This window comes from Pogona vitticeps, chromosome 13 (genome assembly GCF_051106095.1).
Source record: "Pogona vitticeps strain Pit_001003342236 chromosome 13, PviZW2.1, whole genome shotgun sequence".
Taxonomy (NCBI): domain Eukaryota; kingdom Metazoa; phylum Chordata; class Lepidosauria; order Squamata; family Agamidae; genus Pogona; species Pogona vitticeps.
The window spans coordinates 12,377,199-12,403,388 of NC_135795.1; the positions used below are offsets into that span (position 1 = coordinate 12,377,199).

The 26,190-nt window shown below is 44.2% G+C and overlaps 2 protein-coding genes across 2 annotated transcripts in view; one reads left to right on the plus strand and one right to left on the minus strand.

The window, feature by feature from the left end:
• Nucleotides 1-545: 545 nt before the first annotated feature.
• LYRM1 (LYR motif containing 1) lies at nucleotides 546-16,007 on the minus strand. The gene is made up of 4 exons (XM_020799563.3): nucleotides 15,885-16,007; nucleotides 6,096-6,255; nucleotides 4,276-4,368; nucleotides 546-2,761 (listed from the first exon to the last, which is right to left on the minus strand). The coding sequence occupies exons 2-4, from the start codon at nucleotides 6,252-6,254 to the stop codon at nucleotides 2,645-2,647; spliced, it is 369 nt and encodes a 122-aa protein (XP_020655222.1). The 5' UTR covers nucleotide 6,255; nucleotides 15,885-16,007; the 3' UTR covers nucleotides 546-2,644.
• Nucleotides 15,998-26,190, plus strand: part of DCUN1D3 (defective in cullin neddylation 1 domain containing 3) — a 48,444-nt gene continuing 38,251 nt past the window's right edge. Inside the window, exons 1-2 of the mRNA XM_072982557.2 lie at nucleotides 15,998-16,117; nucleotides 20,212-20,331. The gene's annotated coding sequence lies outside the window, so the exon portion shown is untranslated. The remainder of the gene's footprint in view (nucleotides 16,118-20,211; nucleotides 20,332-26,190) is intronic.

Genomic DNA, 26,190 nt, shown 5'->3' on the forward strand with positions numbered 1-26,190 from the left:
CTTTTCATAAGACTGGAAATTCCACTGATTGAAATTGGGACCTTTTGCAAGCACAGCATATGCTGTACCTCTGAACTATGAAGTCTAAGCATGCAGTCAGGCTTATTTAAAATGAAAGGGAAAGAGTGTTGTTCTCTGGAAGAGCATTTTGTAACCCTGATTTTGTGCAGTCTTCAAGGAATCTGTTTCCTGCAGGGTGGATTTCACTGAATCATAGAACAACTGAGTAGGAAGGGGCCTGTAAGGCCATCTAGTCCAAAACCCCTCTTCAATGCAGGAATCCAAGTCAAAGCAGATCTGACAGATGGTTGCCCGCTTTTCTTTTGAATGCCTCCAGCATTGGAGCGTTCACTACCTCCCAAGGTCTTTGGTTCCATTGTTGTACTGCTATAACAATTATGTAGTTTCCCCTGATATTCAGTCATGTCATGGCTGTTCACTGTGTCTACTGGCTGGCAGCTTTGATGTTATGATCCTCTCCCTTCTCCAACCCCATCCCCCTGAACAATTTTGTAGCTTTTAACAAAAGGTGTATTCTTAAAAAATAGGGAATTATATAAACTTTTAATCATGAAAAGACACAATTGGTACTTAACCATTTTTAAAGGGCAGATAATTTGTTTGAAGGGTATTGGAGGGGAGAATGCAAAGCTGACAGTGTGGAAAGTCAGGATTGCTATTCCAGAAAAAAAAATACTTGTGCACCAGCCTTCACATGCTGTGCCCTTTTAAAGGGCCTGAACTACAACTTCCAGAATTCTCCAATGAGTTGTTGCCTTTCAGTTTCTGTTTCTAGATGTGTACAACTGTACACAGCTCTGCTGGGGGATGCTTTCCCCCCCTTGGACACTTTAATTAACCAACGTGAAAATATGTATATTTAGGAAGGTCTGAAAAAAATTGCCAAGTTGGAAATATATAAAACATACACATACATACAATATATACATAAACAGGCTTACTCCTACTGATTTACTAAACTCATGAGTAGGGAATGGCCTCTGTCATCACTTTCTTCACGCCAAAAATGATGAGCGTGAGGAGGAGAAGTTCCTCCTCTAACTTTCCACATGAGCTAGCATTCTGAGATTCTTAATCATAGAATGTGCATGCAAACAGGAACTTCTCGTTGCTTTCCACAGAAAGAAAGTGCCAGTGAAGGGAATGGGGCTTGATGGTCCCCTGCTTGCATGTTAGATAAAATGGGGTTAGCAACGCTTGAATAGAGCAGTATACAGTATGGCTTATATATAGGCTTTTTCGTGGTTGTGTGTAAGGGAGAGACCCTTTTTGAGTGCCTGGAGCCATCTAGTGAATCGCTTGTGTAACCAGTTCTACTACAGCTGAACCTGTGCTGTACCAGTTCATGATGCTGATTCAGCATATGAGGCCGTGCAGTCCCTTATCATGCCAGCTCAGCAACCATATCTAGATGCTGCAGTACAGAGTATTCAAGTAATTCCCACACTCAAACACAGAGCGGAAAAGAAGAAATTTGAATCAGCACTGCATTACCAAGTGTAGCTGAGGGACGATAGGTACCTTAAGCAGCTTGTGGATCATTGAGATTTTAAAGTATAAAAGCAACAACAACACGGAAACTGAATGATCACCGTGCTTGCTCCTTGGCAGGAATAATTCAATATGCTCATGATTAAGTGGTTTCCACAAAGATAATGCAAGAAACAATTCTGCCTTAACAAAGATGATCTGAGCAGGTCTTAAGACCCCGGCCTTGACAAATTCGCTGAAAGGCAGAACGAACACTTTCAAAATATCCCCAAGAAAGAGTCACCATTTGATTCTGGAGTCTGGCCTTGTTGATGCAACACTTGGAGAAGCAGAACCGGCGCAGAGGAGCATCCTATTCCCTGTATTACCCGATGACAGCATGGCAAAGTTATCTGCTTTAGACTACAGCTCCCAGAATCTGGTTTGGGCCAGACAAACCACTATACCACACTGGCTCTCTGACGAAACATACTTCAGATAAACAAGGATAAGACTGCAGCCTCGATGTATCTTTAGGTTGTGACACATGATACTCCCTCAGATGTTCTTTATTTATTTATTTATTTATTTATTTATTTATTTATTTATTTATTTATTTATTTATTTATTTATTTATTTATTTATTTATTTATTTATTTATTTATTTATTTATTTATCTTATATGCCGCCCACACTACCCGAAGGTCTCTTCTTAGACCACAATTCCCATCAACCATTGTCTTTGTCAGCTAGAGCTTATGGAAACTGCTGTATATATCTGGAGGACCACAGGTTCCTGACTCCTGAAAAAACTTGCAGGATAAATTGACACCTTATTAACATTTACAGCCGTTGGTGGACGCAGTGGCCAGTGATACAGCCATGTTCAATGTAAGACTTCTCTTTGTCTCACCTCATACTTACCTGCAAAGCGCCTTTTATTGATGAATCAGCTGTTGACTCTTACCAAATCCAAGGCAGTTTCAGTAACATAACCTTACTCATCATCTGCTCAGAATCAAGTGGATGCATTGCCTTGAGGGAAACCATCACCGAGGGCTAACCACACCAGTTTTATCTACATTTGTGGGCGTGAAATGGAATACATCTTTCAAGCAGTCCAGGATGACACAGGCAAAAGGGTGATGCCAGATTATGAGATTTCATCGTAGGATTTCAAGTAGACTGGCTTGGAAAACTTCCTCAGCTTTTCCTGATGTCGGAAGGCGCGGCTCTGTTGCTGAGCAAGGCCCATGGGAGGCAAGTGGATCTGTGCACACAGAGAACAAAAAATGAATAAATAAATAAACAAAAGACACCGAAAACAGAAAGTGAAAAAAAAAAGGCAGAACTAGCAAGAAGATTAAACAGTTTACTTTTGCTTCAGCAGTCCTATTTCTAGAGGCTTCTACTACTGGAAATAAGTGGAGGAAGGAGCTACAAATGGTCAATAGCTCCTCTTAGGAGGGGTTACAACTAGAGGTATGCAGATTCGTGTCTGGGGAGTTTCTGGGAATTGTATCCAGAAACACAAATCTGTACACCTTAGTTACAACATCAGACACATTGCATTTCAGGAGCAAATACAAGTAAGAAGACACATGACAAAGGTGTAGAAACGTGTTTATGGTATGGCACTCTCATCATGTTAAAAAACTGAAGTTATCTGCTGAAACCAGATTAGGGTGGAATCAGGACTTGCTGTTTCACTGAACATATAATTTATGCCTGCCACAAGACATAGTGGTGACTGTGAACTTCAACAGCTTTAAAAGGGGATTGAATACATTCACGGAAGATGCGTCTATCAATGACTACAAGTCACAATGACTGTATGTTCTGTTAAGGCAGTAGGTCTCTGCACATCGGGTGCTGTAGCTCATATCCTGCTTGTAGGCTTCACATGGCTGTTTGGCTGACCACTGTGTGAACAGAATACTGGACTAGAATGATCTGACCCAGCCTGAGTGTTACCTTTAGTCAGTGAAGGTGGAGTAGCAGACCTAAGCCCATTTTGATGGTTCAGATGCCACATTTAACTGTTGCATGAATAAGAACTGGAGTGCACTTTGATATCATGGTCTCAGAACCTATCCAGTTTAAACTTTAGCCCTATGTGGGTGTTCACCCTGAAAGCATCTATGGCTCAAAGAATAATAGTGATGTGGGGCTGCAGGTAAGCCCTCTCCTCCCGTCTCATATCATCACCCGTAAGTCTGAATTTTGCTGAACTTGCTTGTTCAATGTGGCGGTCAGCATGAGTGCTGTAAGACTATTCAGCTGGAATGTCCTTAAAGCGATCCAGTGATCAGCTGCCCAGATAAGCAAGATGAGAGATTCTGGGAACTGAAATCCCAAAAAAGTATAGTACCAAGCTTTAAGACAACGAGAATGACAGATTATGCCACATCAGATCCCAGTTTGCAAAGGGGAACACTGACTGGAAGAAGCAGGCTGCCTGCTGCCCTTGTTGACTGCAGGCTGATAATTACCATCTGATGTCTAAAAAGCTGGAAATTGGTGCTACATAGTAATTAAACATAAAACTAACATCCTGAATCTCCAAGCAATTGCCTTACTGAAAGGGGCAATTTTAATGCTTCTTAGAAGTGAGAGACTACTTTGATGTTCAGCAATGGCAATCCTGATTCACCCTGACTCATGCGCTCAACATTAATTGCAGGATGAGTCCAAGGGAAGAAAGGGTGACATTTCCTCTGCTTATGTCTGCTGCATGTAGAATTCTGCTGAGCAAAGGTACTAAGAAATTCATATCTTACTTACGGGCCTTGGATAGGGGATGCGGTAATGAAGTCCAATTTCTATCCTTGCTTTGCACTCCTCTATACATTGTTTAATCAGCTCGGGCTCTGTCAGCTGGTTGAGCAAACAAAGCAGCAAAAAGGGAATTAAAATAGATAATTACAACTCTTGTTCCTGTGACTCGAAAGAGAAAATAAACCTAAAATCCAAAGAAAGGACATGCAATTCTGGGGGCAGGATGCCAGGGTTCCTCGGCTGCAGCAAAAACAACGATGTACAGTGGTGCCTCGCTAGACAGTTGCCCCGCATGACAGTTTTTTCGCTAGACATTGGCTTTTTGCAATCGCTATAGTGACTCGCAAAACAGTTATTCCTATGGGGGAATTTCACTGGACAATGTTTGGTCTCTGCTTCGCAAACCGATTTTCGCTAGACAACGATTTTGACAGCTCCCTCCGTGCTCGCAAACAGGTGTTTTCGGGACCTAAGTTTCGCAAGACAGAAATTTAAACAGCTGATCGGCGATTCACAAAGCGGCTTTCCTATGGGCTGATCTTTGCTAGACAACGACAATTCTTCCCCATTGGAACACATTAAACAGGTTTCAATGCATTCCAATAGGGAAATGCTTTTCGCTAGACAATGATTTCACTAAACAGCAATTTCAGTGGAATGGATTATCATCGGCTAGCGAGACACCACTGTACTACCTTATTTGCTTTAGCACTCCACAGAAACGCATGCCAGGCAAAACCTTTTAATACTTAAGGTGCCAATTCACTTATTTTAATACCCTCTTTTCCTCCCCTTAAGAGCCCACAATAGCCAACAAGAATTTCAAACAAAGCCACCATAATACAATTATTGATTTGCTTAAAATATTTTTACCCCACCTTTTTCTTTAAAAAGAACCCAAGGCAGCTTACATCATTAAAAGACAGTGTTTAAGGCTAACAACTGTCAGTATACAAATACTAAAAACGATCACAAAAATTTGAAAACAAACAGTAAAAAAAACCCACACCAAAACACAATGAGGCACAGTAATTGGTAACACCAAGTGCAGCTGGCAGAAACAGAACAGGAAGAGTGTTGACTGTTGAACTTTCTGACTCCACCTCAACCCCCCTCCCCAAGAACCACAATTTTATCAATTAGCAGAATAATGAGGAGGCCATCTAAGCTTCACCAGTGTCCTAATGGAAAAGGCCCTATTTTTCCATATCCACCCTTGACACATTATGCTGGGAGCAGGAGGGAAGGGAGACCCGGTCTCTCCTGTGCTACAGGGTGGCCGCTTAAATTAACCCCTGTGACCCCCCCACTGCCCCACTAGGAAAGGGACACAGGAGAGAAAGGGATTATCGCAGATTCATTCATTTAAAAATGCATATCCTAGGCTTAGGTGCAAATTTAGAAGGAACACCTGTAAGCAAACTCTATAATACATCCCACCCTGCGGGGTGGGGGTGTTGAGAGAGAAAACTGTAATTGCCCATTGTGAATGCTTGGCAGGTACTAACAATGGATGAAACAAATCACATCAAGAGCCCTCTTCCCCCTTCTTAACCAATCTTCACCTTTAGCAAAGACTTGAACTGCGCAGCTATTCAGACAGCAGACGTTTTCCAACAAAGGACTGTCCTCTATAAAGCAGGTCGCATGGCCACTGCATCGCACTCCCACATCTCGGACAAGAAAGGAATGTGCCGGTGCTTTTTGATCACATCCGAAAGACAACAAAGCAGCAGTCTGTGTATAATGGAATGTGTGCGTGCGCTAGCTAGAAGAAAACTCAAGTTTGACGAACACAACATAAGAGAGGCCTGGGATGAACTCACATTTTTATTCTTTTGGAATAAGGTTTTAGCTTCATTTATAATGTACTGTTTTTCTTTGACGGTCTCTTCCATCTGTCCAGACGCCGACTGCCATTTTTTGGCGATTCGAAATAGCTTGCGGTAAAGGCCAAGAACTTCTTGACGGGAGACTGGCGTCATCCTAGAGAAACAGGAATGAAACCCATCAACATTTGGGTCGAGAGAGAGAGAGAGAAAAAGAGCCTATAAACATATGGGACATTTTCGCACACAGCTTAATTAGTTTTCAAATATTTTATTGGCTTTTTTTTTAACTGCACGCGAACCAGAAGAGGCGGAGAACTAAGAAAATCTGCCAACCACCAAAAGCTGTTTACTTTTCCACACAGAGATGGGGAAGGGAAACTTAGGCTGGGAAACTCTGCTTGCATCCTACTCAAGTACGAAGACACTGATGCCTAAACGGCTGGCTTGGATTTTGGAAAAAAAAAACAGCTATACAGGGGGTCACACAGTTTAAAAGATAAATGTATCTATGCAAATGAGCACCTAACCAGATGGAGAAAGGTTTCCAATGAATTGAGCTTCATATAGGGTGAAACAGAAGGTTCCAGAAAAGGCTATTTTTGTTGCAGAGTTATGAATTTTGAATAAAATCTGTAGCTGAGCAGAATTAGCTTCAATACTCCCCACAGTAAACCACCTCTTATTGTCTCATCAATTGGTACTTACAGTCTCAGTAACTCAATAGATATAATAACTTGCTCTGAGACACTGGTAAAAGAAAGAATAAAATGGTTTTATTTACTCACAGGTATAGATAAAACTGCAACAGCACTAGCTGCATAACATCATACTTACCATTAACTGTCAGCAGACTAAAAGGAAAAAGATACTTAAGGACAGAGCTGTGGCTCTTTTTGAAATCAGTGGCTCGGAAAGAACAATTGGTTACAGATGAATTGATTGACAGTCACACCAGCCCAGAAAGGTCCCTCCCAGCCAAACCGACTAAAGGCAGCATGCGAGGTTGAAATAATTCTAACAATTTATAGGTGAAAAAGGCAAATTCCAGGCCATAGATCATCTAGGGAACTGGACTGATTAATAATGTCCAACAAATTTATTTTTAATTTGCTTACATGATTTAATGTGTGATTCAAGAACAGGAATCAGAAAGAAGGAAGAAATCGTGATGGGGATGTAAACAGCTGGGTCCCCAGATTATCTAGATTGGGACCAACGATACTTGCATCGTTTACAAGTGATCTGGAGTTAGAAATGAGATGGCCAGGTTTGAAGATAAAAGTCAACAGTACTTCTGAGCAGACATACACACACAGGACTCCCCTGTAAGAAAAATTCCTAGAGCTACAAGCAGGTGGTTGAGTGGGAAGGAAACATCAGGACTGGGAGGGCATCCACCCCCCACCCGCATGCATATGACTAGGTCAACCTTCCAAGGATGGATGGGGTCCAAGCCAATGGGGGGGGGGGAAGAGATGGTCTCTCAGTCTCCCTCTCACTCCCATACATGTTGCACAAACCCATCCCACATCACAGAACAGAAGATCTGTTGTCTGTGGCTTCTGGGTGCCCCCCCACCCCATGGCAACATTTTCTCTGAAGGGAAGGACTATGTTTTTGTTGTTTGTGGATTCAGACAGCCGCTCTCTGCGACACGAACACAACCCTCCCTGTCTTGCCATGCTTGGCAGAAGAATCCTGCTTGTCATTGAAGGGGAACAGATGGTCAGTGTTTAACTGGGTGTTGATGATTTGGGGTGAGTGGGAGGGGTAAAGAGAACAGACTGGGAAAAGACACCCCCCCCCCGGACACATTTCTTAAGGGCCACATTCCTGGAGAGGGCCACCTGCTCGAGCCTGCCAGGCAGTGGTAGGTGGGGGTCAAAGGCAGTCCATGCTCCTGATTTTGTGCCTTGAGGGGGGGTCATTTTTGCCAGAAGCCTCAACAACTGACCGCTTGCACAGCGTCTTTGGAACGAGTCCGAAGGCTGCACGTTTCCTGGCACATTTGCTGCTGGGCATCTCGGCTGTATGATTTTTATGCTTTTTTTTCAGTCGGTTCTCTTTGCCCTGCTTTGGTTGATAGTTATGTGCTTATACAGTTCTGTATTATGTTACTAATTTTTGTATTTCTATTGTATTGTTCATTGTGATTTCCCCCCCCCCCCCGTTTCTTTGTACGCTCCCCAGAGTAGTGTGGTCCCACTAAGTTGGGTGGCTTACATTTTTTTTAAAAAAATTAATAAATAAATAAACTGGACCTCTGCTGCCAAAGACAGATTACTCCAGACCAGTGGTTCAAACTTGGGGTCCCCAGATGTTCTTGGACTACAACTCCCAGAAATCCTAGCCAGCACAGCTAGTGGTGAAGGCTTCTGGGAGTTTTAGTTCAAGAACATCAAGGTTGGGAACCCCTCAACCCAGCTGAAGTCATTGGCAACCTGCTGGGGGGAAGAGCTTGTTTGGAGAAACCGGCAGTAGGGGTAACTTTTCAGTTCAATCATCTCCAGTGAAGGAGTCCTCCATTTACTTTCCTGTATGCCCCAATCTTTTCCTTTGCACCACTCCTGTGAGGCAGGCCAAGGCTGTGCAGTACAACAACTGACTGACTGAGTGGGTATTTTTTAAAAAATGAGTCTTTTCGGACTCTTTCCTATGCTGGAAACACTGCACAACACGCTCACTCTGTGCAGCATCTGCAGTGGAAGATTGAAGATGCCAATACCTGGCATTTGTTCCTTTCCCATAAGGATAGGGAATCCATGCCTCCCGAGGTGTTGCTGGCCTCCAGTGCCCATTAGCCCCTGTCCACGTGGCCAGTGGTGAGGGCCTGTGGGAGTCTCGACTTACGAACGACCCTACTTGCGAACAATTCACCGTACGAACCCGCCCTATAGTGGAAATAAGGACTCGACATATGAACTTCTCTCAAGTTACGTACAGGAAAAAAAGTGCCCCCTCCCTCCCCTTAGAGGCGTCTGAAGGGGGAAAAAAGGTCAGAAACTTAAAAATAAATAAAAGAAAGTCACTTGCCAGGCCTTGGTAGCCCCCAAACAGCAGGAAAAAGAGCAGGAAACAGCTAAAAGCCTACACCCAGAAGGGAGCCTGGCAGCCATTTTGTGATTTTCCCCCACTCCTGCACCCTCCTCTCCCCGCCTATCAGCTGATCAGCTGGCTCTGAAGAGGCTTGGGGAGGCTTGCTCAGCACCTAAAAAGCCTGCCTGTGTGTCTTTGTGCTGAAAAAATCAGCACAACATGCTTTAAAACATGCTTAAAAATTGGCTTCGTTGAAAAAAAAATTTCAAAAGTGCTTTGCAAACTGTTCCCTGCCTTCCTCCTCTTTTCCTGAACCTAAGGAAAAAAAGAAAAAATATCCCCCTTCTAGTGGTAGAAGGCGGAACAGCAGCTTCCCATTAGCTTCTATGGACAGAAAAGAGCAGATACGGATTAAATGGTTTTCAATGCATTTCTATGGGAAATGCAGATTCGACCTACGAACTTTTCGACCTAAGAACCACCTTCCAATATGGATTAAGTTTGTAAGTCGAGACCCCACTGTAGTAGTTCGTCAACAGCTGGAAGCCACAGCTCCCACAGCCTTGCTTCAGTAGTTGGGCTCTTGATGCATTGCTCCTTCTCCATGTACCATGGGAAGCAATGTGTCTGGAGCCTCTCTATGCATCAGAGCTACTAAAAAGTCAGAGCTGTTAGCTGAGGGAGGCTGAGCAAGCTTATAGATGGGCAAAGGCAGTCAGCTCCGAGGATGCCCCCTCTGACTGTTTTTCAGCACCCGGGGCAGGAAACCTGATGTCCTCCAAATGTTTTGGAATGCAGCTCCTCTTAGGCTCAGCCAGCATGGTCAACGGATGATGGGAGCTGTAGTCTCAAAAGAGCCAGAGGACCCCAGATTGCTTCTTATCCCTGCCCTGGAGATAATGTCCCATTGTGTATTTGTGACATTTATATCCCAAAAAACTCAAGAATGCTTCACTGGGTTCTTATTTATTTATATTTATTTATTTATTAGATTTCTATCCCGCTCCCCCTAGACAAAGTCTACTCAGGGCAGGTTCCATTAAACATTATAAACAAAAACAATTCAAAACAATAATGTTAGTAATGCTCAAGATGGGAAAACAGAAAATTATAATAAGAATAAAGTCAAGTATTGACAGGAGGGAAGGCCTGCCTGAAGAGCCAAGTTTTTAATTTTTTTATTTTTTTCTTCCTTCCCGGTTCTATCTTCAGAAGAATCCTGTAAGGTAGGCCAGGCTGAGAAACAGCGGCAGGCCCAGGACTAATTTCATAGCGGAGAGGGGACTTGAATCTAGAACTTTATAGTTTCAGTCCAACACTAGCCATGATACCATGCTGCCCCTTATTCTGCAATATTAGAACCCCCTCCTAGCCTAGTGTGGCCCTTAGCCAGGCTCTCTGGAAGATTCTAGGAGTTGTACACCCCAAAAGCAGCTTTTCCAACTTTTAAAGTATCTGTTTAACATATGTCTCATTAAGTATTCTTTCTTTCTTTCTTTCTTTCTTTCTTTCTTTCTTTCTTTCCTTGCTTCCTTCCTTCCTTCAAACATCAGTGATGTGTGTGCCTCCAATTTTGCTGTCTTCAGTGTTAAATTACAGCACTTAGCTAAAGTGATGACCTACAATTGCCCTGCAACAGTGGAGCGGTGACAGATCATCATTCATGTCACCCACGGCTGGCTGAGCATTGAGCCACAGCAACTGACAGTCACTGGGTCAAATTCATCCCTGGGAGGAGCTGAAGCCAAGAGATTACGACAGACGGGCTAGAGGAGTCCTAGAAGGGAAACGGACAACTGGCAGGGCATACGGCTCCCATGGCATGGAAAGAATGGGGGCTCAGCAAGGATTCTGTGGCTGTTTGAAAAGACCCATTTCCTCCCAGACCCAGCAGTCATGAACCAGTCAACCCGTGTGGTTCAAATGGAATTTGCTTTCCCTCTTGGGTAAGAGCCAGGCTCCTTTAGCAGCACAGCGAGTGGGAAGGTGTTACAAGCATGCCCCCTTCTGTAGACATCTGTGCATGCACATCTGTCTTAACATCTGGAGTTGGGCGAAGAGGAACAGGCCTACGAATGCAAGGTAAGACTTGCACCATAATCACTTGGAACTTAGCCCCTCTTGTAAACCTTTGGAAGCTCAGCAGGGTCAGACCTAGGCAGTACTCAGACCAGTGTTCCCCAACCTTTTTCGAATTGTGACTCCCTTTTATAATAGCCAAGTAACCTGAAACCCCCACATTTGCAAAAAAAAAAGGGCATTTTTAATGGGGAAAGTCATCCCTGGTGAGAAAGTACAAGCTTCTTTCTCCCCATGAAGGGCCTGTTTCTCATAAATACACACTACTTTAACACCCTGCTCTGAAAGGTCAAGGAAGAAAGGCTACAACACATATATAGCGACCCGTGACCCCCCAGAAAAACACTCCGTTGACCCCCTTGGGGCAGAGGAATGCTGCTCCCGACCCAGCCTAACCAACTTTGCAGGACTGTTGTTACAATACCCCAAGGATGGGCAGTACCTCTTCAACAACTTCACTATTAATGACTCCTCGTGCTTGCTTGCTTCTGTTCCTTTTCCTCTTTGTGATAGTGTTCTTTCTTTAGCTGTGATATTAATAACTATAATAAATGAAGAACTGAAGCCCCTGGGTGCTGACGGTGCAAATACATGGGTTTGCTGGGTGTGAGGAGTGCACAGGTGTTTCCCCCCTTAGTGAGCCATCTGGCCCCAGCGCACAAGGACCAGGGCATCAGGAGGAGAGTAAGTTTTCTCAGGATGAGGCTGACGCAGCTGAAGGAGTGTCGAAACAGCCAAGGAGGAAGGCCTACCGTATCTCCGAGGAAGAGGACGGGTGGAAGGATGCAAGATGGCAGAACGCTGGGAGCCATCTCCTCTTGCCTGGGTTGCCTGCTTGCAAGAAGAGTCAGATACTAGAGGCTCCAGCTGCACGCTTGGGAGGGGGTGGGCAGAGGTACGCAGCAGAGCCCGACTGCCTTTCCTCATCTATCTCTATAAGCCTTCCCCAAATGTACTGATTCTACTCCATATTTGTATTCGTGCACTGAGCAGGGGGTTGGACTTGATGGCCTTATAGGCCCCTTCTTCATGATTTGATGAAAAGGGGGGGTGTCTTGGACCAAGCCCTTTCCTTCTCTTTGCTTTTCAGAACCTGGCCTCTAGGGAGCGCCTACGAAATTAACTGTGTTCCCAAGTTGGCAAGTGGTGCCCAAGGATTTACAGACCGTAATTCAGCCCTATGAAACTGGTGGGGGAGGCAGGGGAAGGCATGGGAAGCGATGCTATTCTGAGCCAAGAAGCTGAGCCGCAGCCATGGAGTTACGCCTGGGGAACCCATCCTCCCACTCGCATCACAGGAGGGTGGGGGATAGCTGGTCATACACCATGTTAAAGCAGGACTTGGGAGAATCAGACTCTGATTTTTACTGAGTGATGAAATGAAGGGGTTGTCAAGGCCAGGCATGCCTTCTCTGTTCCTCTGTCTGAGTTACCCTTGCACGGCTGAGTAACTTGTGACAATAAAGGGTGGGGACGAAGAGCAGTGTTGCCCACTGCTGGAAAAGTGGAATATAAATGGAGTTACCAAATACTAAAGACCCTGATGTTGGGAAAGTGTGAAGGCAAGAGGAGAAGGGGACGACAGAGGATGAGATGGTTGGACGGTGTCATTGAAGCGACCAACATGACTTTGACCCAACTCCGGGAGGCAGTGGAAGACAGGAGGGCTTGGTGTGCTCTGGTCCATGGGGGTCACGAAGAGTTGGAAACAACTGAACAACAACAGCCAAATACTTTGACTGTGTGGACCACAGCAAATGATGGCAAGTCCTTAAAGAAATGGGAGTGCCTGACCACCTTATCTATCTCCTGAGAAACCTATATGTGGGGCAGGAAGCAACAGTTAGAAATGGATATGGAACAACTGATTGGTTCAAAATTAGGAAAGGAGTATGACTAGGCTGTATATTGTCTCCCTGCTTATTTAACGTATATGCAGAATATATATAAGGGTTGTGAAAAGAACAGCCGTGCCTCGGAGCTTGTTCTGCACCCCCGCTATGCTGGCCTGCTAGCTTCAGGTGGTGGAAAATGTAGAATGAGCTCCTTCCCTAAGATGGCTATGCTGATGCTCTCCTTGCTATCCTTTTGCTGGCAGGACGAAGGAGGCCTTTCACCACCAGTCAGGACATTTTCATGGTGCATACTTAACCTTTGTTCTTGGTGATAGTTATACATGTTTAAATTAGTTTAAAATATTTTTAGACTTATTGGTTATTGGTTGTAATTGGTTAATTAAGCTATTGTTTTTAATTTTGTAATTTATTTTAACTGTATGGTTTTAAAATATATATAAGTCTGTTTGGGTCCAGGAGACGAGAAAGTTCGGATACAAATAAAATAAAATACATAGAATTAGATACTCCAAGGATTCACTAAAGATCTCCCAAGGACATCCACCTGACTTTCACTGCATTTCCTAGTTAAAGAAGCAAAAAGTACTGACTCAGGCTATTTTGAAGGAAAGTCATTTTATCACTTCAAATACATCTTAAGATCTGCTCTGTCAGGAAAAAAACGTACATTGGAGATCAGAACATCTGAAAAGGATCATAGGCATAGAGATATTTCCTGGTTTTCCTCAAATATGGTTCTTTTACAGTTCATCTCAAAAGTTACACCTTTATGAGCATGGTTAATGTTTGCATAATGTTTTGATGAAATATGGAATAGATTTACTGCTCTAAAATGACAAGGATTTGTGTTACGTCCTTTTAAAAAAACCACACATACCAGCACCCCAACACTAGTTTACTGTCCCAAAGCAGTTGAGCATATAAAAAAATCTGGCTGCTTAGCATATAAACCATGTATATGCTAAGCAGCCAGATTTTTTATATAGGATTTTTATATAGGATGTACAGTGTATAGGATTGTTATTTTCTTCCTTCTTTTGGCAAAATTAAGGCTGTTAATAGAAATGTTTCCACATTAAAGAATAATGAAAGCACCTGAGAATAATACAATTCATGAAAAGCGGCAGAAAATAAATAAGAAATGTGCTTTTTATACACTCTTGGGCCAGCTTGATGGGCAGGAGTGGCACTATGACATGGGGCTGATGTTCTGGAAGATTGGTAAGCTTGCATATTATTTTTGGTACTGTAGGTGGTCTTAAGGAAGATCTTACCCACCTAGAAAAGCTGACAGTGCTCAGTGGGTTGGAGCACACAGCTGCAGAAAATGGTCTGCATCCCCACAGTGTCTCTCAGGAGAGGGGCCAGCCGAGATCACCTGAGGCAAAATGCACCATGGTCTCAGAGCACCCTTAGATGGATGTAAGATCCAGTAAACCATTTCTGAGGATCCAGTTCATAGAAAACCCTAGGGAGGACTGCAATCATTTGGAACTGACGTGATGGTACATAATAATTATCAATGAATTCTGAATGAATTTAAATATGAATGAAGCTGAGTAATTACTGTACTCCCCAACCTTTTCTTTCTTTCGGGGAAATAACGCTTCACATGTAATACTTCCAGTTCCTACCACCCACAGCTTTGACACAGGTCAACAGAACCCATTCCGAAGCTGCTCTGAAAAGGCTGGTGGCTTGTGGGTGGCAGGCAGAAAAACCACAATGACACACAAAGGAATGTGATACCTCCTGTCATTCTTTCTATTTGAGGTTATTTCTTCGAAGTCTAAGCGGACGTTTTAAGGTAAAGGCCTGCATCTCAAGACAATGGCATATGTAGACATTTGTGTTATTCTCTGACGTTCTGTTATTTCTACTTATTTTTGAAATTACTGATTTGCATGCGTCATTTCACTGAAAAAAAGTGCTGAGATGTTACTTGTTGGATTTGTAGCACCAGGATCCCTTAGCCAGCCATTACTCAAAACAAGTCATTAGCTAACTAGCCTAGCCACCAAACACACATAGGACCCATCTAATACCCTCCATGGTGCCCCATTCTTTAGATCCCCAAGGTCTGTAGCCTGTGGCACAGGTTGACGTAGTAACCCCAACTCTAAGTCCAGTAATTGCTGGCTTCCAGCCGGTTTGGACTATAACTCCCATCATCCTCATTCAGTACAGCAAAGAATTGTGGTTTTATAGTCAAGTCCAATGGTTCTTAACCTTGGTTACTCAGGTGTTTTTGAACTGCAGCTCTCAGAAACCCCAGCCAGCACAGCTGGTGGTGAAAGCTTCTGGGAGTTGCAGTCCAAAAACACCCAAGGTTAAGAACCACTGGTCAAGTCCATCTAAAAAGCCAAAAGTTCCCCTGCCCTACAGTAATAACTTGGTGTGTTAGGAAGAAGCAAATAAGAGCAAAGGTTGACCATAAGGACTCTTCAGGGAAGAACAAGGGCAGTGGAGGTTTGGATGACATTTTTCCCAGCCATACTGACATGAGTGGCGCCATCTTGTCACTGCTGACTAACGAAGACTTATCGCCCCCTAGCGGAGAGGGCAAGAACAACGCCTGCTCTCGTTTCGAGGGCGCCTGCGGAGACATCCGGACTGCACCAATACACATAAGAGGCAGGGGGGGAATAACAACCAGAGCGAGCAGTCTTTTCTCTTGACTCACGACGCCATTGTGACGCACTCCCTTCCACCACCACCCCGCCTTCCCTGAATTATCTCTTGCAAACGTATTATATCTCCCGCCTGCCCCCCCCTTGATTGGGACAGTCCAGGCCAGCACCACTTTACTCACCTCGGAAGGCGGCAGTTGGGAAGGCGAACGACTGAGGGGAAACCCTCTTGCCCTTACGCTGCGTGCGGCGTCGGCGTCGTCCGAGCGGAGGGGAGGGAGGGGGGCGGCGCCTGACGTCACCTCGCCGCCAGCTGACTCCCCGCACTAGACCCCACCCCCCGGAAGTGATGCAGGGGAGGCTGAGCTCGAGTGGGAGCCGTGGTTGCTGTGAGGAGCTGGTGGTGCGTGAGGGGGTGAGTGGCTTGGACGGGGCTCCCTTCCCGTCAGGCTTCGGGGTGGGGGTGGGGTGGGGGTAGCGGAGCCTCCCGCGAATTAGCCGCCTCAGCCCGCTCGCCTCACGTGGAGGCGCCTCAGTGGCCCCCCTCAGGGAGCAACGGCCAGCCTGCTTTGCCCTCCCCCCCTGCCCCTCCGGGGGGGGCAGTCTTTCGGGAAGGTGGGACGCGGGAGGAGGAGGAGGAGGAGGCCAGGGGGGAGGTTGTGAGGAGGTTGAGGGGCGTCTGCCCCTTCCAGAGATGGTGAGGGGATTTTTTGTGTGAGGCCCCCAGAGGAGAAGTGTGGGGGGGGGAGAGGAGGATGGGGAGGGGAGCCCCTTCCTCCCACTTTAGGAAATAAAAACTCTCCCCCCCCTCCTAGTCTGCTCCCCTTCCTCACGAGGTGAGTTTGGTGGGAGTCTCTAGTCAAATTTCAAAAGGGGAAAACATTTGGGTGGGAGGGAGATAGAAGGGGACCCCCCCCACCTCCCCCCGTTCTTCAGCCGCGTTCAACAGGGAGGACGTTGTGGGGCTTTATCCTGAGTTGGGGGAGTCGTGAGAATTGTCGCTCTGCAATCTCTGGAGGGCCACAAGTTGCTCCTCATCCTCTGGGCCAGTCCTGCGTGTGGCTCCGAAGGCACGGATCCAGAACTTTTAGAAGCAGACTCCCAAGGGAATTGTGTGGAGGGTGGCAGGTCTTTTAATGGGTGGGAGGGCTGCTGCCTACCACTGACAGCCAGAAAAGTGTCTTTCCACGTGTGTTCGTTGTAGGGCGGTAAAAAGATCAGGAGCCCTTTAAAACACATCTCTTTGGGTTTCATTGGGAGAGGAGTTCTTTGCTCCTTTACAACTTCAGGCTTGATATGGAGAGTCCACTTAGAACCCACCTATGTGAAGTTTTACTCATGAAGAAGAGATATTAAACCTGACTTACTCCCAAGGAGATGTATTATTATTTATTTATTTATTAGATTTCTATTTATCTATTAGCTACTACCTCAGTCATCTGTATTTAGAACCCTCTCCCATGCCAACCGCTTTTTCAAGGTGTGAGGTCATAGTTATTTTGGGGGAGGGACTTCTCCCACTTTTAAAACCAGATATTCAAGATTATTTAATGTGGAGTGACAAATACCACTTGATGTCCTTCAATTGCCCAATTTCATGGTATGTTTAAAGTGCTACTGAAACACGTGGAGCCCCTCCCTTTCCACTTTAACTTGTCTGGACAAGTAATTGTTGTAACCAGCGTTATTGATGATGGTGCTTTTGGTGTTGAGTTTTTAATACATCCCCCAGGGAGAGGAGAAAAGTTTCTCTTCTTTTCTTATCTCAGTTTGTAAACTTATAACCAAGTATGGGAAGAAGATGTTTTGACCAACAATTTTGAAGCCCTACCCAACATGGCCAGTAGCATGGGGTATAAAACATGTTTAAGGCCAAAAGTTTTTTTGTGTTTACTACATGGCTTTCTTCTACTACCGACAGAAGAAGGAAGTTTCTTCACCAAGTCGGTTTGCTAGACTATGGTCATAGTGCATCATTTTGGAGGAGCTTCTATATTCAGGAGCAGTATGGTATAGATCTGTCATGTACCTCCAGCTGTCTGCTATGAAAAATGGGCTGCCAGATTTGGTTGTCTATTGATCAAAATTAGTAGGGCTAGTTCCTACATTCTTGGCTATTAGGGATCCCTGTAATATACTGAATACAGGTACAATCTGAACCTTTCAGTCCCACTAATACATTCACAGTGGGAAGCATGACATTAAGGGGGAAAAAGGGAGGCCTTTCTTTAAATCCCTTTTAAGACCTATGTAGATTACGATTGTGATCTGTTAGTTGTGACTGTAGTTTTGTGAGTACAGTGGCGGTTTTGGATTTTTGAATGTAGAGGACAGGATGGGGGGCAAATTTGTGCAAGAGGGTAAAAGAGGTTGGCTGGCTGAATATTAAACTGGAAGATTCATTTTGATTTAAATGACTTATCAGTTTGTTTTGGATACTTGGGAGGGGGGGTTCTGTATGTGGCCTAGATACAGCATCTAGTGTGGTCGAAAAGGAGGAGTATGTAGTTTTTGTTAAAGAGTTACTTGGGTGTCACTCCCCCCCCAACACACACATACAGAGGAATAAAAGTGAAAATACTTTTTGTAGATCTAGTGAAACAAGGACTGGGATTTCCCTAACTGTAGAAAATATGCCCTCCCTCTCTCCCCTTTTAATTGGCTGTGTCAGAAACATGCAAACAAAATGCCACATTCCAGTGTGGTTTGCTTTTCCAGTCATTATTCATATTCTTTTCCTATCTGAAGGGTGTGGAGGCAGACTTTTCAAAAGCCCAACGCCCTGCCCCCCCAGGGGTTTACTGTTTATGTGAGTAATGAGTTCAGTGGTCTCTTTTTTGTGAAGTAATAATATTTATACTTAATGCCCTCTTTTTAATATTTGGAATCCTTTTTCTGAGGAGTGTATTTCTTTGTTTCTGAAATACTGCTGTCTTTTGAAGACAGAAATGCATGGCCAGGGGTGATCACAAAGTTATCAGAGAAAGATTTTCATATGAATAAAACCATTAGATTCCTTGTTTGTTTAAGAACAGCAAATCATAGGGGTGGTTGCAAAGGAGTTGCCTCTTATAAAGGAGAAGCAGCACAACTTTCAAAATACCCATACACGAGTGTTCATTTAAAATTGTATAGTGACAACAGGATGTCAAAGCCTTAGTGCAAGTTAATCATTTTTTATACTAATAGAAAGCCCCTTGTTCAGTGAGGAATGGCTAACAATGATTGTGAGCAGTGGTTAAGCAAACATTAACTGAGAGCTGTTTCCTTTTACAGCTACCATAGAAAAAGAATGTTTGCACTCTTTGCACAGTTTGACTAAAACAATTGATGCTCTGTCTCTTCCAGTATGGCCTTGGACTCCAGTGGGATGCCTACCCTTTAAATTCCTTGAATATACTTTAGAACCACAGATTTCCTCTAAGGTTTCTGAAAGCTTTTCTTCCTCGGTTGACTTACTGTATTACCTATGAATTGGGTGTGCAAGGTCTGACTGTTGGCTCTCTTATAAGGAGAATTTCAGGGGGGTCCTCAAGTTTTGTATGTCACTTTATACACAGTGTGCTCTTCCAGCTGGCATTCTTCTCCCAGTTGCCATTTCATGCCATCTCTTCTCTCCCATTCCATCCCATGCTGGGCACCTCTGGTGATAGGTGTGTGTGTGTGTGTGTGCACAGCAATTTGTGTCTACATTGAAGGAGAAAGCAGCGTTGGAAATGTATCTCAACCCAGAGGGTGGAGCAACTGGTATATATTAGTTGCATGCAATTACCATAATTTGTAGGTCACTTTCACAAATGTGCCAGGTACCAAGCCACAACAGATGCATAGCTTGCACTCCTGTGATAATTGTGTTATTGAATTGTTAAGCCTGAAATTAAAGGTAGAAACAATTCCCGCTCAAGTTGGATCTCAGTGATCCATGGCACCCACCAGGCTTTAAACAATCAAACTGAGAATTCTCCCCTTCATGAACCTACAGTGAGAATGCCAGAACAGAATTGGCCAAACGTCATTTTCAACATTGTGCTGTGCGATAGCTTCATCTCGGAATTCTCTGCGGCATCCTCAAATCTACTGATGGCCTTTATTTTATCTTAATAAATGTTGATTTGGAAGGATAACAGGCTGCATGAAACCTGGTCCCCCCTGCCCTGTGCTGCTTCTCCTCTGCCTCGCAGTGTAACTTATTTTTTTTTTGTGACCAGACACACTGCCTTGTCTTTTTGCCTACTTGAATATATTTGTTTATTTCTCTTTCTTTTTGAAGCACACTCAAACTTTCACATATTTTTAGTATCAATTTATAGCATTTGTAAGCTGGCTGGTCTTAAAAAGCAAAAGAAAATACAATTCTCTGTGTGGTTTACATGATGATTGTAGGAAGGCAGCCATCTCTGTAAATGGACTGTGGATAGTTAAACGCTTTGGCATCAGTTTATTTCTTTTAATCTGTTGCTTTGACTTGGTTTACTTCCCTATTTTAAAATAATGATTCTGAAATCTTAGGTGCTGAATTGTACATGTACCCAGCTGAGATTTGAAGAACTGGATCATCACTATTGGGTCCACAATCTGTGTGCGGTCTGGAAGAGAATCCTTGAAGCCAGCCTGTCAAGACTAAAGCAGGTATGTTGCAAAGATCTGAGCTGCATGGTCTTGAGCAGTGGTCTCCACTTGTTGTAAGCATTCAGCTCCCAGAAGCCACAGTCAAAAATCAGAGGTCCAAGGATGGGAGCCACTGCTAGGAAAAAAAAAGTGTCTGGGGGAGCAGGAAGTAGGAGGAAGAGTCAGTCCTTCACTTGTGTTGTGGTTTCAAGCTGTGCAGTTTTGGAGGACGAAGAAGAGGCAGTTCTTCTGTTCAGAAGTCTGAGCTCTTTCGCTGGGCTCTGGTAGATTAACAGCTGTCTTGTATTAGCTGTTTCACTTTCAAACTCATCAGCTTCACTGTGTTGGCGGCCAGATGCACTGGGAATATTTCCAGAACACTTCTGTTGTGGTTGGTTGTTGAAAGGTTTTCTAGGTTTTTACATCAGTCAGATCTCTCCTTCCCAGTTATATATGTGAAGGCACAAATAACTCTCCGTTTCCCGTGTTTCCTTTTTTTAAAAAACTTCTGTGGTCCCTGCTTTCAGGATCCTGAAATGTGCCTACTTCTCTGTCTTTAAAGTTCCATATGAAGCAGTTTATTGTTGCAGTTTCCACACACATGGGCTTGCTTTTTGTGAAAGTATTTTAAAAAGAAAAAAGTTAAAAAGAATGGACGGGGAATAAAGCACTATGCCAGTTTAGTGTGGTTAGGAATATTCATGTTAAGTATTGTCACAAGTTGACATATTTTAATCCTAGTGAGAATGGATCATCATTCTCTGTCTGGCCTTTGGTAAAAGCTTTGCAGGGCTATGTGTTGCTTGGGCACCCCAGCAGTTACTGCTTACCAGAAGTGAATCTTTAGATAGGTGAGTTAAATATTAAGAATTAGGTTCTCTTGTTGCATCTCTTTTGGGATAATGCACTGCGTCTGTCTGTGTGCATTTTGGTAACTGGTCTCTTTCATTACTGCCCTCTTGAGAACTTAGAGTTCAAGGCACTGGTCAAACTCCTGTTGCTTGCCAAGTGAGTTGCATTAGAGTAGGCCCATTGAACCAATAGGGATTTATTTGGTGAGTCAACTCCTCCACTGATTCAAATAGGCCAACTGCAGCTTAGTATGCTGAAGTAAGCCGCCTAGAGTGGTCGTATAGACCAGATAGGTGGTGTACAAATCAAATAAATAAATAAATAATAAGTTGCAACAAGAGCATGCCCACTTGAATCAATGTAGCCTGTGAGAAATTGACTCATCAAATCCCCACTGGTTCAATGGGCCTACTCTAGTGTGACTGATTTGGCAAGCAACAGGATTTCAACTGTGGTGTGATTTTCACAGAGTAGCAAATTGATGCACAAAATAATCATTAGCATGTATATGGTACATTTGGCATTACCAGTGGTTTGCATGCATCAACGTTCCAGCCAGCTGCTGACTCTGGGGTTCTGGGAGAGGAATCTTGCCTGCAAGGGAGTTTTGTGGTGCAGTGGTTAAACTGTTATACTGCAGCCAAAATTGTGTTCATGACCCAGGGTTCAATCCCATTGTGATCAGGTTCTTGAAAAATTGGTGACGGTTCCCTCATTTTGGCGGGAATAAGAGAGGGAGACCATTTTGAAAGTACAACAGGCTCAACTTTATTAACAGCAACTCCAGGATCAACTAAGTTAAACGGATCGAAACAGCTCAGTTCTGGAACAGTCTTATAGCTTAATATCTTTGCTCCCGGCGTAAATATGTCGCTCCTTACATTGGGGCTGGACCAAAGTGCTCGCGATCAGTTCTCACCCTCAAGGGGGTGTTCTTTACTGCCCACACTGTCCCACAACATGGGTGTCTCGCCCAGTCCCCTTCGAGAGGTGGATTGTTGTAAGAGGGGCTGAGACGGATCACTTTCCTCCCCCCGCCTTGGTTGCGTGGGTAAACCACAACCATCCATTCCAGTGGTCTCACCCCCTTCCCTTCCCTTCTAGGTAAGCCTGGATCCGGGAGTAATCCCCCTCCTGTCTTAAGGTTGGGGGAATCCTTCAGCAAGTCACAGACCTTGTTGGCTGTCTCATCTTTCCTTTCTGTTTATACCGCGCAATCTTTGGTGCTTTTCTCTGTCTTGACTTTTTCCACTCTGAATTCCCGCGCGTCACCCCACTCTTTTCTAACCTCCTCCTACACCATCAGATCTCGCTCCTCCCCTTTGTCCTCTTCCTTGTCTTCTGCCAAACACACTTCTACAGCCTTACTTTCCTTTACTCCTTCATCCTCTATTTCTGTGAGCACACCCTCTGCACATCCATACGCTCCTCCTGTCCACTCTGTGTTGAGGATGGCTCACTAGCTTCTTGTCCTTCACACCCAGATAGCCGGATCAAGGTTGACTCAGCCTTCTATCCTTCCAATGTCCGTAAAATGAGTACCCAGCATGGGGGGGGGGGAATATGTAGCCTGCATAATTACGGTAATTTGTAAACCGCCCAGGATGTGCTTTAAGCACTATGGAGTGATATATAAGCAGCATGCTTTGCTTTTGCTTTACCTGGTGGATACCAGGCTGAGAAATGTTGGTGCACATTATTGTTTGCTACCCTACCCACATTCCCTGATAGAGATGTGAGTTTTCTGTTGAATAGGAACATGTCCCAGAAAACCTGGGAAAGTTTAATACTTTTTTTGGGGAAAAAGAGATGTTCTAATAGTCCAGAGTAATTGCACTGACATATTTGTTTGGTGACTGGAATCTCAGTAGGTGTGAGCCTATAGAGATCATTTTTCTCCTCCAACTTTATTCTCATGACAACCCTGTGAAGTGAGGCAGGCTGAGAGAGTGATTGGCCTATGATCACTCAGGGGCTTTTATGTCTTACTGGGACTACAAGCCTTAAAGAATCAGTGCTCAGAATTGTTACCTTTTTTGGACTGTAACATCTCGAATCTGATTCTGCAGTATTCCCCCCCAAAAGAGTGACATTTGCAAGCTCTGAGAATAATATAAATAAAACACAAAGCCCTGCCAACTGTTAAAATAAAATAAAATGTTTAATTTAGAACACAGCTTCAGGACACAAGTAGAGACCCCAAATGGCAGCCATGTCCATTCTTAACAAGGCCCATCCTTTGTCAGTTTCTCAAAGGATGTCAGGACAAAAAGATTTTTACCTGCTGGTAGAAGAACAGTGTAAAGAGGGGACAGCCTATTTTCCCTTAGCAGGGAGTTCCACAGTCTGGGACTGGTCACTGAGATAACTCTGTGTTTTAAACAAATCTAAAGCTGTGCCTGATAATTATTTTTATTGAAATATGTGTAAATACTTTGAAATGTGACACCTCAATAGCATACATTTCTCCTGCATTGTTACAGTTTTAGGAAGCAAGCCTGAAAGTACTGGAAACAGTTAACATGCTAATTTTAGCACGTTCCGAGAGCTGTGTGGAAAGTTAATTAGGGCGTAGGCACTGTCCAATTAGATGTTGTTTATGTGTTGCTTTTCCACATGGATATGCTTAAAAGTGGCTTGTAACACCAACTGCGGTACATCTCTCAGCACATCTTTACAGTAAACTGACTTTCCATCCTTTTCAAAGCACCAATCCAGCAGCCTTCTGAAATCTAGTTCTGCAATTATTTGTTTTAATTAGGTTTCGAATTTGCAACAAGACGGTCAGTATCAGTTACTGAAACTCACACAATAACAGGTTGTACTAATCTTTTAAAATAAAAAAAAAAAACGTAAATTATAGTCGGATATGACACGACGATCAGGAGCAATTGGGTATCGGTAAACTGTGTACTCAATAACTGGTTTTTCAGAAAGTTGGAGTTTGGGAAATCATGGCCAGACTTTTAATATAAAAATAAAAGTCACAGGTGCTTTTTAGAACCTCTTTATTTAGGGATAGGTCATGCTAGTTGGGCATACTGGGAGTTGTAGTCCTCTTAATGCATCTGGAGGGCTTCAGGCTGGGAAAAACTGAGCTACAAGGTACAAGATCTGTCTTTTGCCCTCCCAGCTACCCTTTTGCCTCTGTTCCTGTCATTTGTAAAGGCTCCAGTAACAACAAAAGTGGAGTGAGTGGGTGAGTTTATTCACTCATTTATTTCTTCTTGTTGCTGATATTAGATGAAGCTTGAAAAAGTTAGTTTTCTGGACTACAGGTCCTGAGTTATCTCAGCTAGCGTGGCTGGCATCTCTGATGTTTCCAAACTCCATTGTTCTCTTTCCATTTACTCTGCATTCATCTGTATTCTATCCCTTCATTATGTGGCTAGTTCAACATATGAAACAGTTTGCTGCTAGAAAAGTAAGGTTGTTGGCAGGCAATTCTTTGGAAAGTCTTTCCTCCATCAGGATTGATAATGAATGACAACTCCCTCCTCTCCATCCCTGCTGATGGTGATAAGTGGCCAAGAGTTGGGTTTCCAGATCTTTGATGATAAACAAGAATGTTTTCATAGCCTTCCCTGCTGTAACTAAGGGCACGTCTCTGTGGATTTTCCCTTCAGGTGTGCCAGCTGACGAACGCATCTGGTCTCAACAAGCCTTGCCGTGGCTTGGCTGAGCCAATTTGCGAACTGCCTGGAATAACTTTCCTTGGGCTGCGCCCTTGCAGATGAGTTAGACTCCTGCTCCCAACAGCCCAACCAATTGAGGGGGGGGGGAGGTTGCAGTTGAATACATCTGCAGGGAGAAAGGTTTAGGGATAGCCCTGCTGGGAGAGTTGTGAAGAAGCAGCAGGTAGGCAGATCTCAAACTCATGACATGTTTATTCATTCAGATAAATAACTTGTGTATCCCCCTTTTCTTTCAGTTGGCTCAAGGTGGCCTACGTAGCTCCCAACCCTAGCTTTCTCCTCCTCCAGTGATAACCTTGTGAGGTAGACCAGGCTGAAAGAGGTTGACTGGCCTAAGGTCACCTGGTGAGTTAATGGCTCACTGGGAAATAGAGCTTGATCTCCCAGCTCCCCATCCATCCCTAGTCATTGCACCGCACTGGCTCTCTCAATAGCTAGTGTTCCACATATGGTCAATGTTCTGAGAAGGGATGTGGGAAGCTTCCGTGAAGCTGCACAACAGAATGAAAACTCCAGGAGAAGACACAGCAGGGAGATGTTCACTGCTATGGGAGGTGTTGTCCAGTAACCTTTGAAGCAGTGGTCCCAAACTTTTTCCAAACCGTGGACTGGTTGGAGGGGCAAGGTCTGTGCGTGGAGGTGGGGCGCACTTGCATGCATGGGGGGGCTGTGTGTGCATGTGGGCGTGCATGGGGGGAATGTGTGCAGGGGGCGAGAGATCTGTCTCTGCAGTCCGGTCCTGTGAAGGCCACGGACCGGCAGCAGGCTGCAGACCAGAGGTTGGGTACACCTGCTTTGGAGACCAAAGATTCCCCACCACTGTTGTAGAGGAAGGAACGCAAGAAGACACTGAGGAAATTGAGTTCCCATGAGCCACTGGTGTGCTTTAGTATCAACTGATGTCATGTCCACAGCAGTTGAGTTCTTGGTGTTGATATTTTGCTTGCTCTGTTGTAGTGAGGGCAGAAGGGGCTCATCGCCCTCCAGGTCACCTGGTCTGACGTGGTTGTCATTTTTCTGAGAAGTTCATTTGGACTTGGTGCCCTGTCTCCTGAAGTTCAGTTAAATTTGCCTGCTTCCCAAACACAACGGCTGTTTCACTCAGTGTCCTTTTTTCATTTTGAAAGCAGCGTCAGATTGCTAATCACAGAAACAAGTAAATAGTGAATAGAATTTTATGCTTCAAAAATGAAGCCTTCGTGAACTAGAAGATGTATCTTTCAAAGGACTGGAAGCATGAGAATTTAACTATAAATGAGCACCCTGCACTGGAGAAGTTAATTGGTGCTATGCGGAAGTAACAAGGACAAAAAGGGGAAGTAAGTGTAACTGA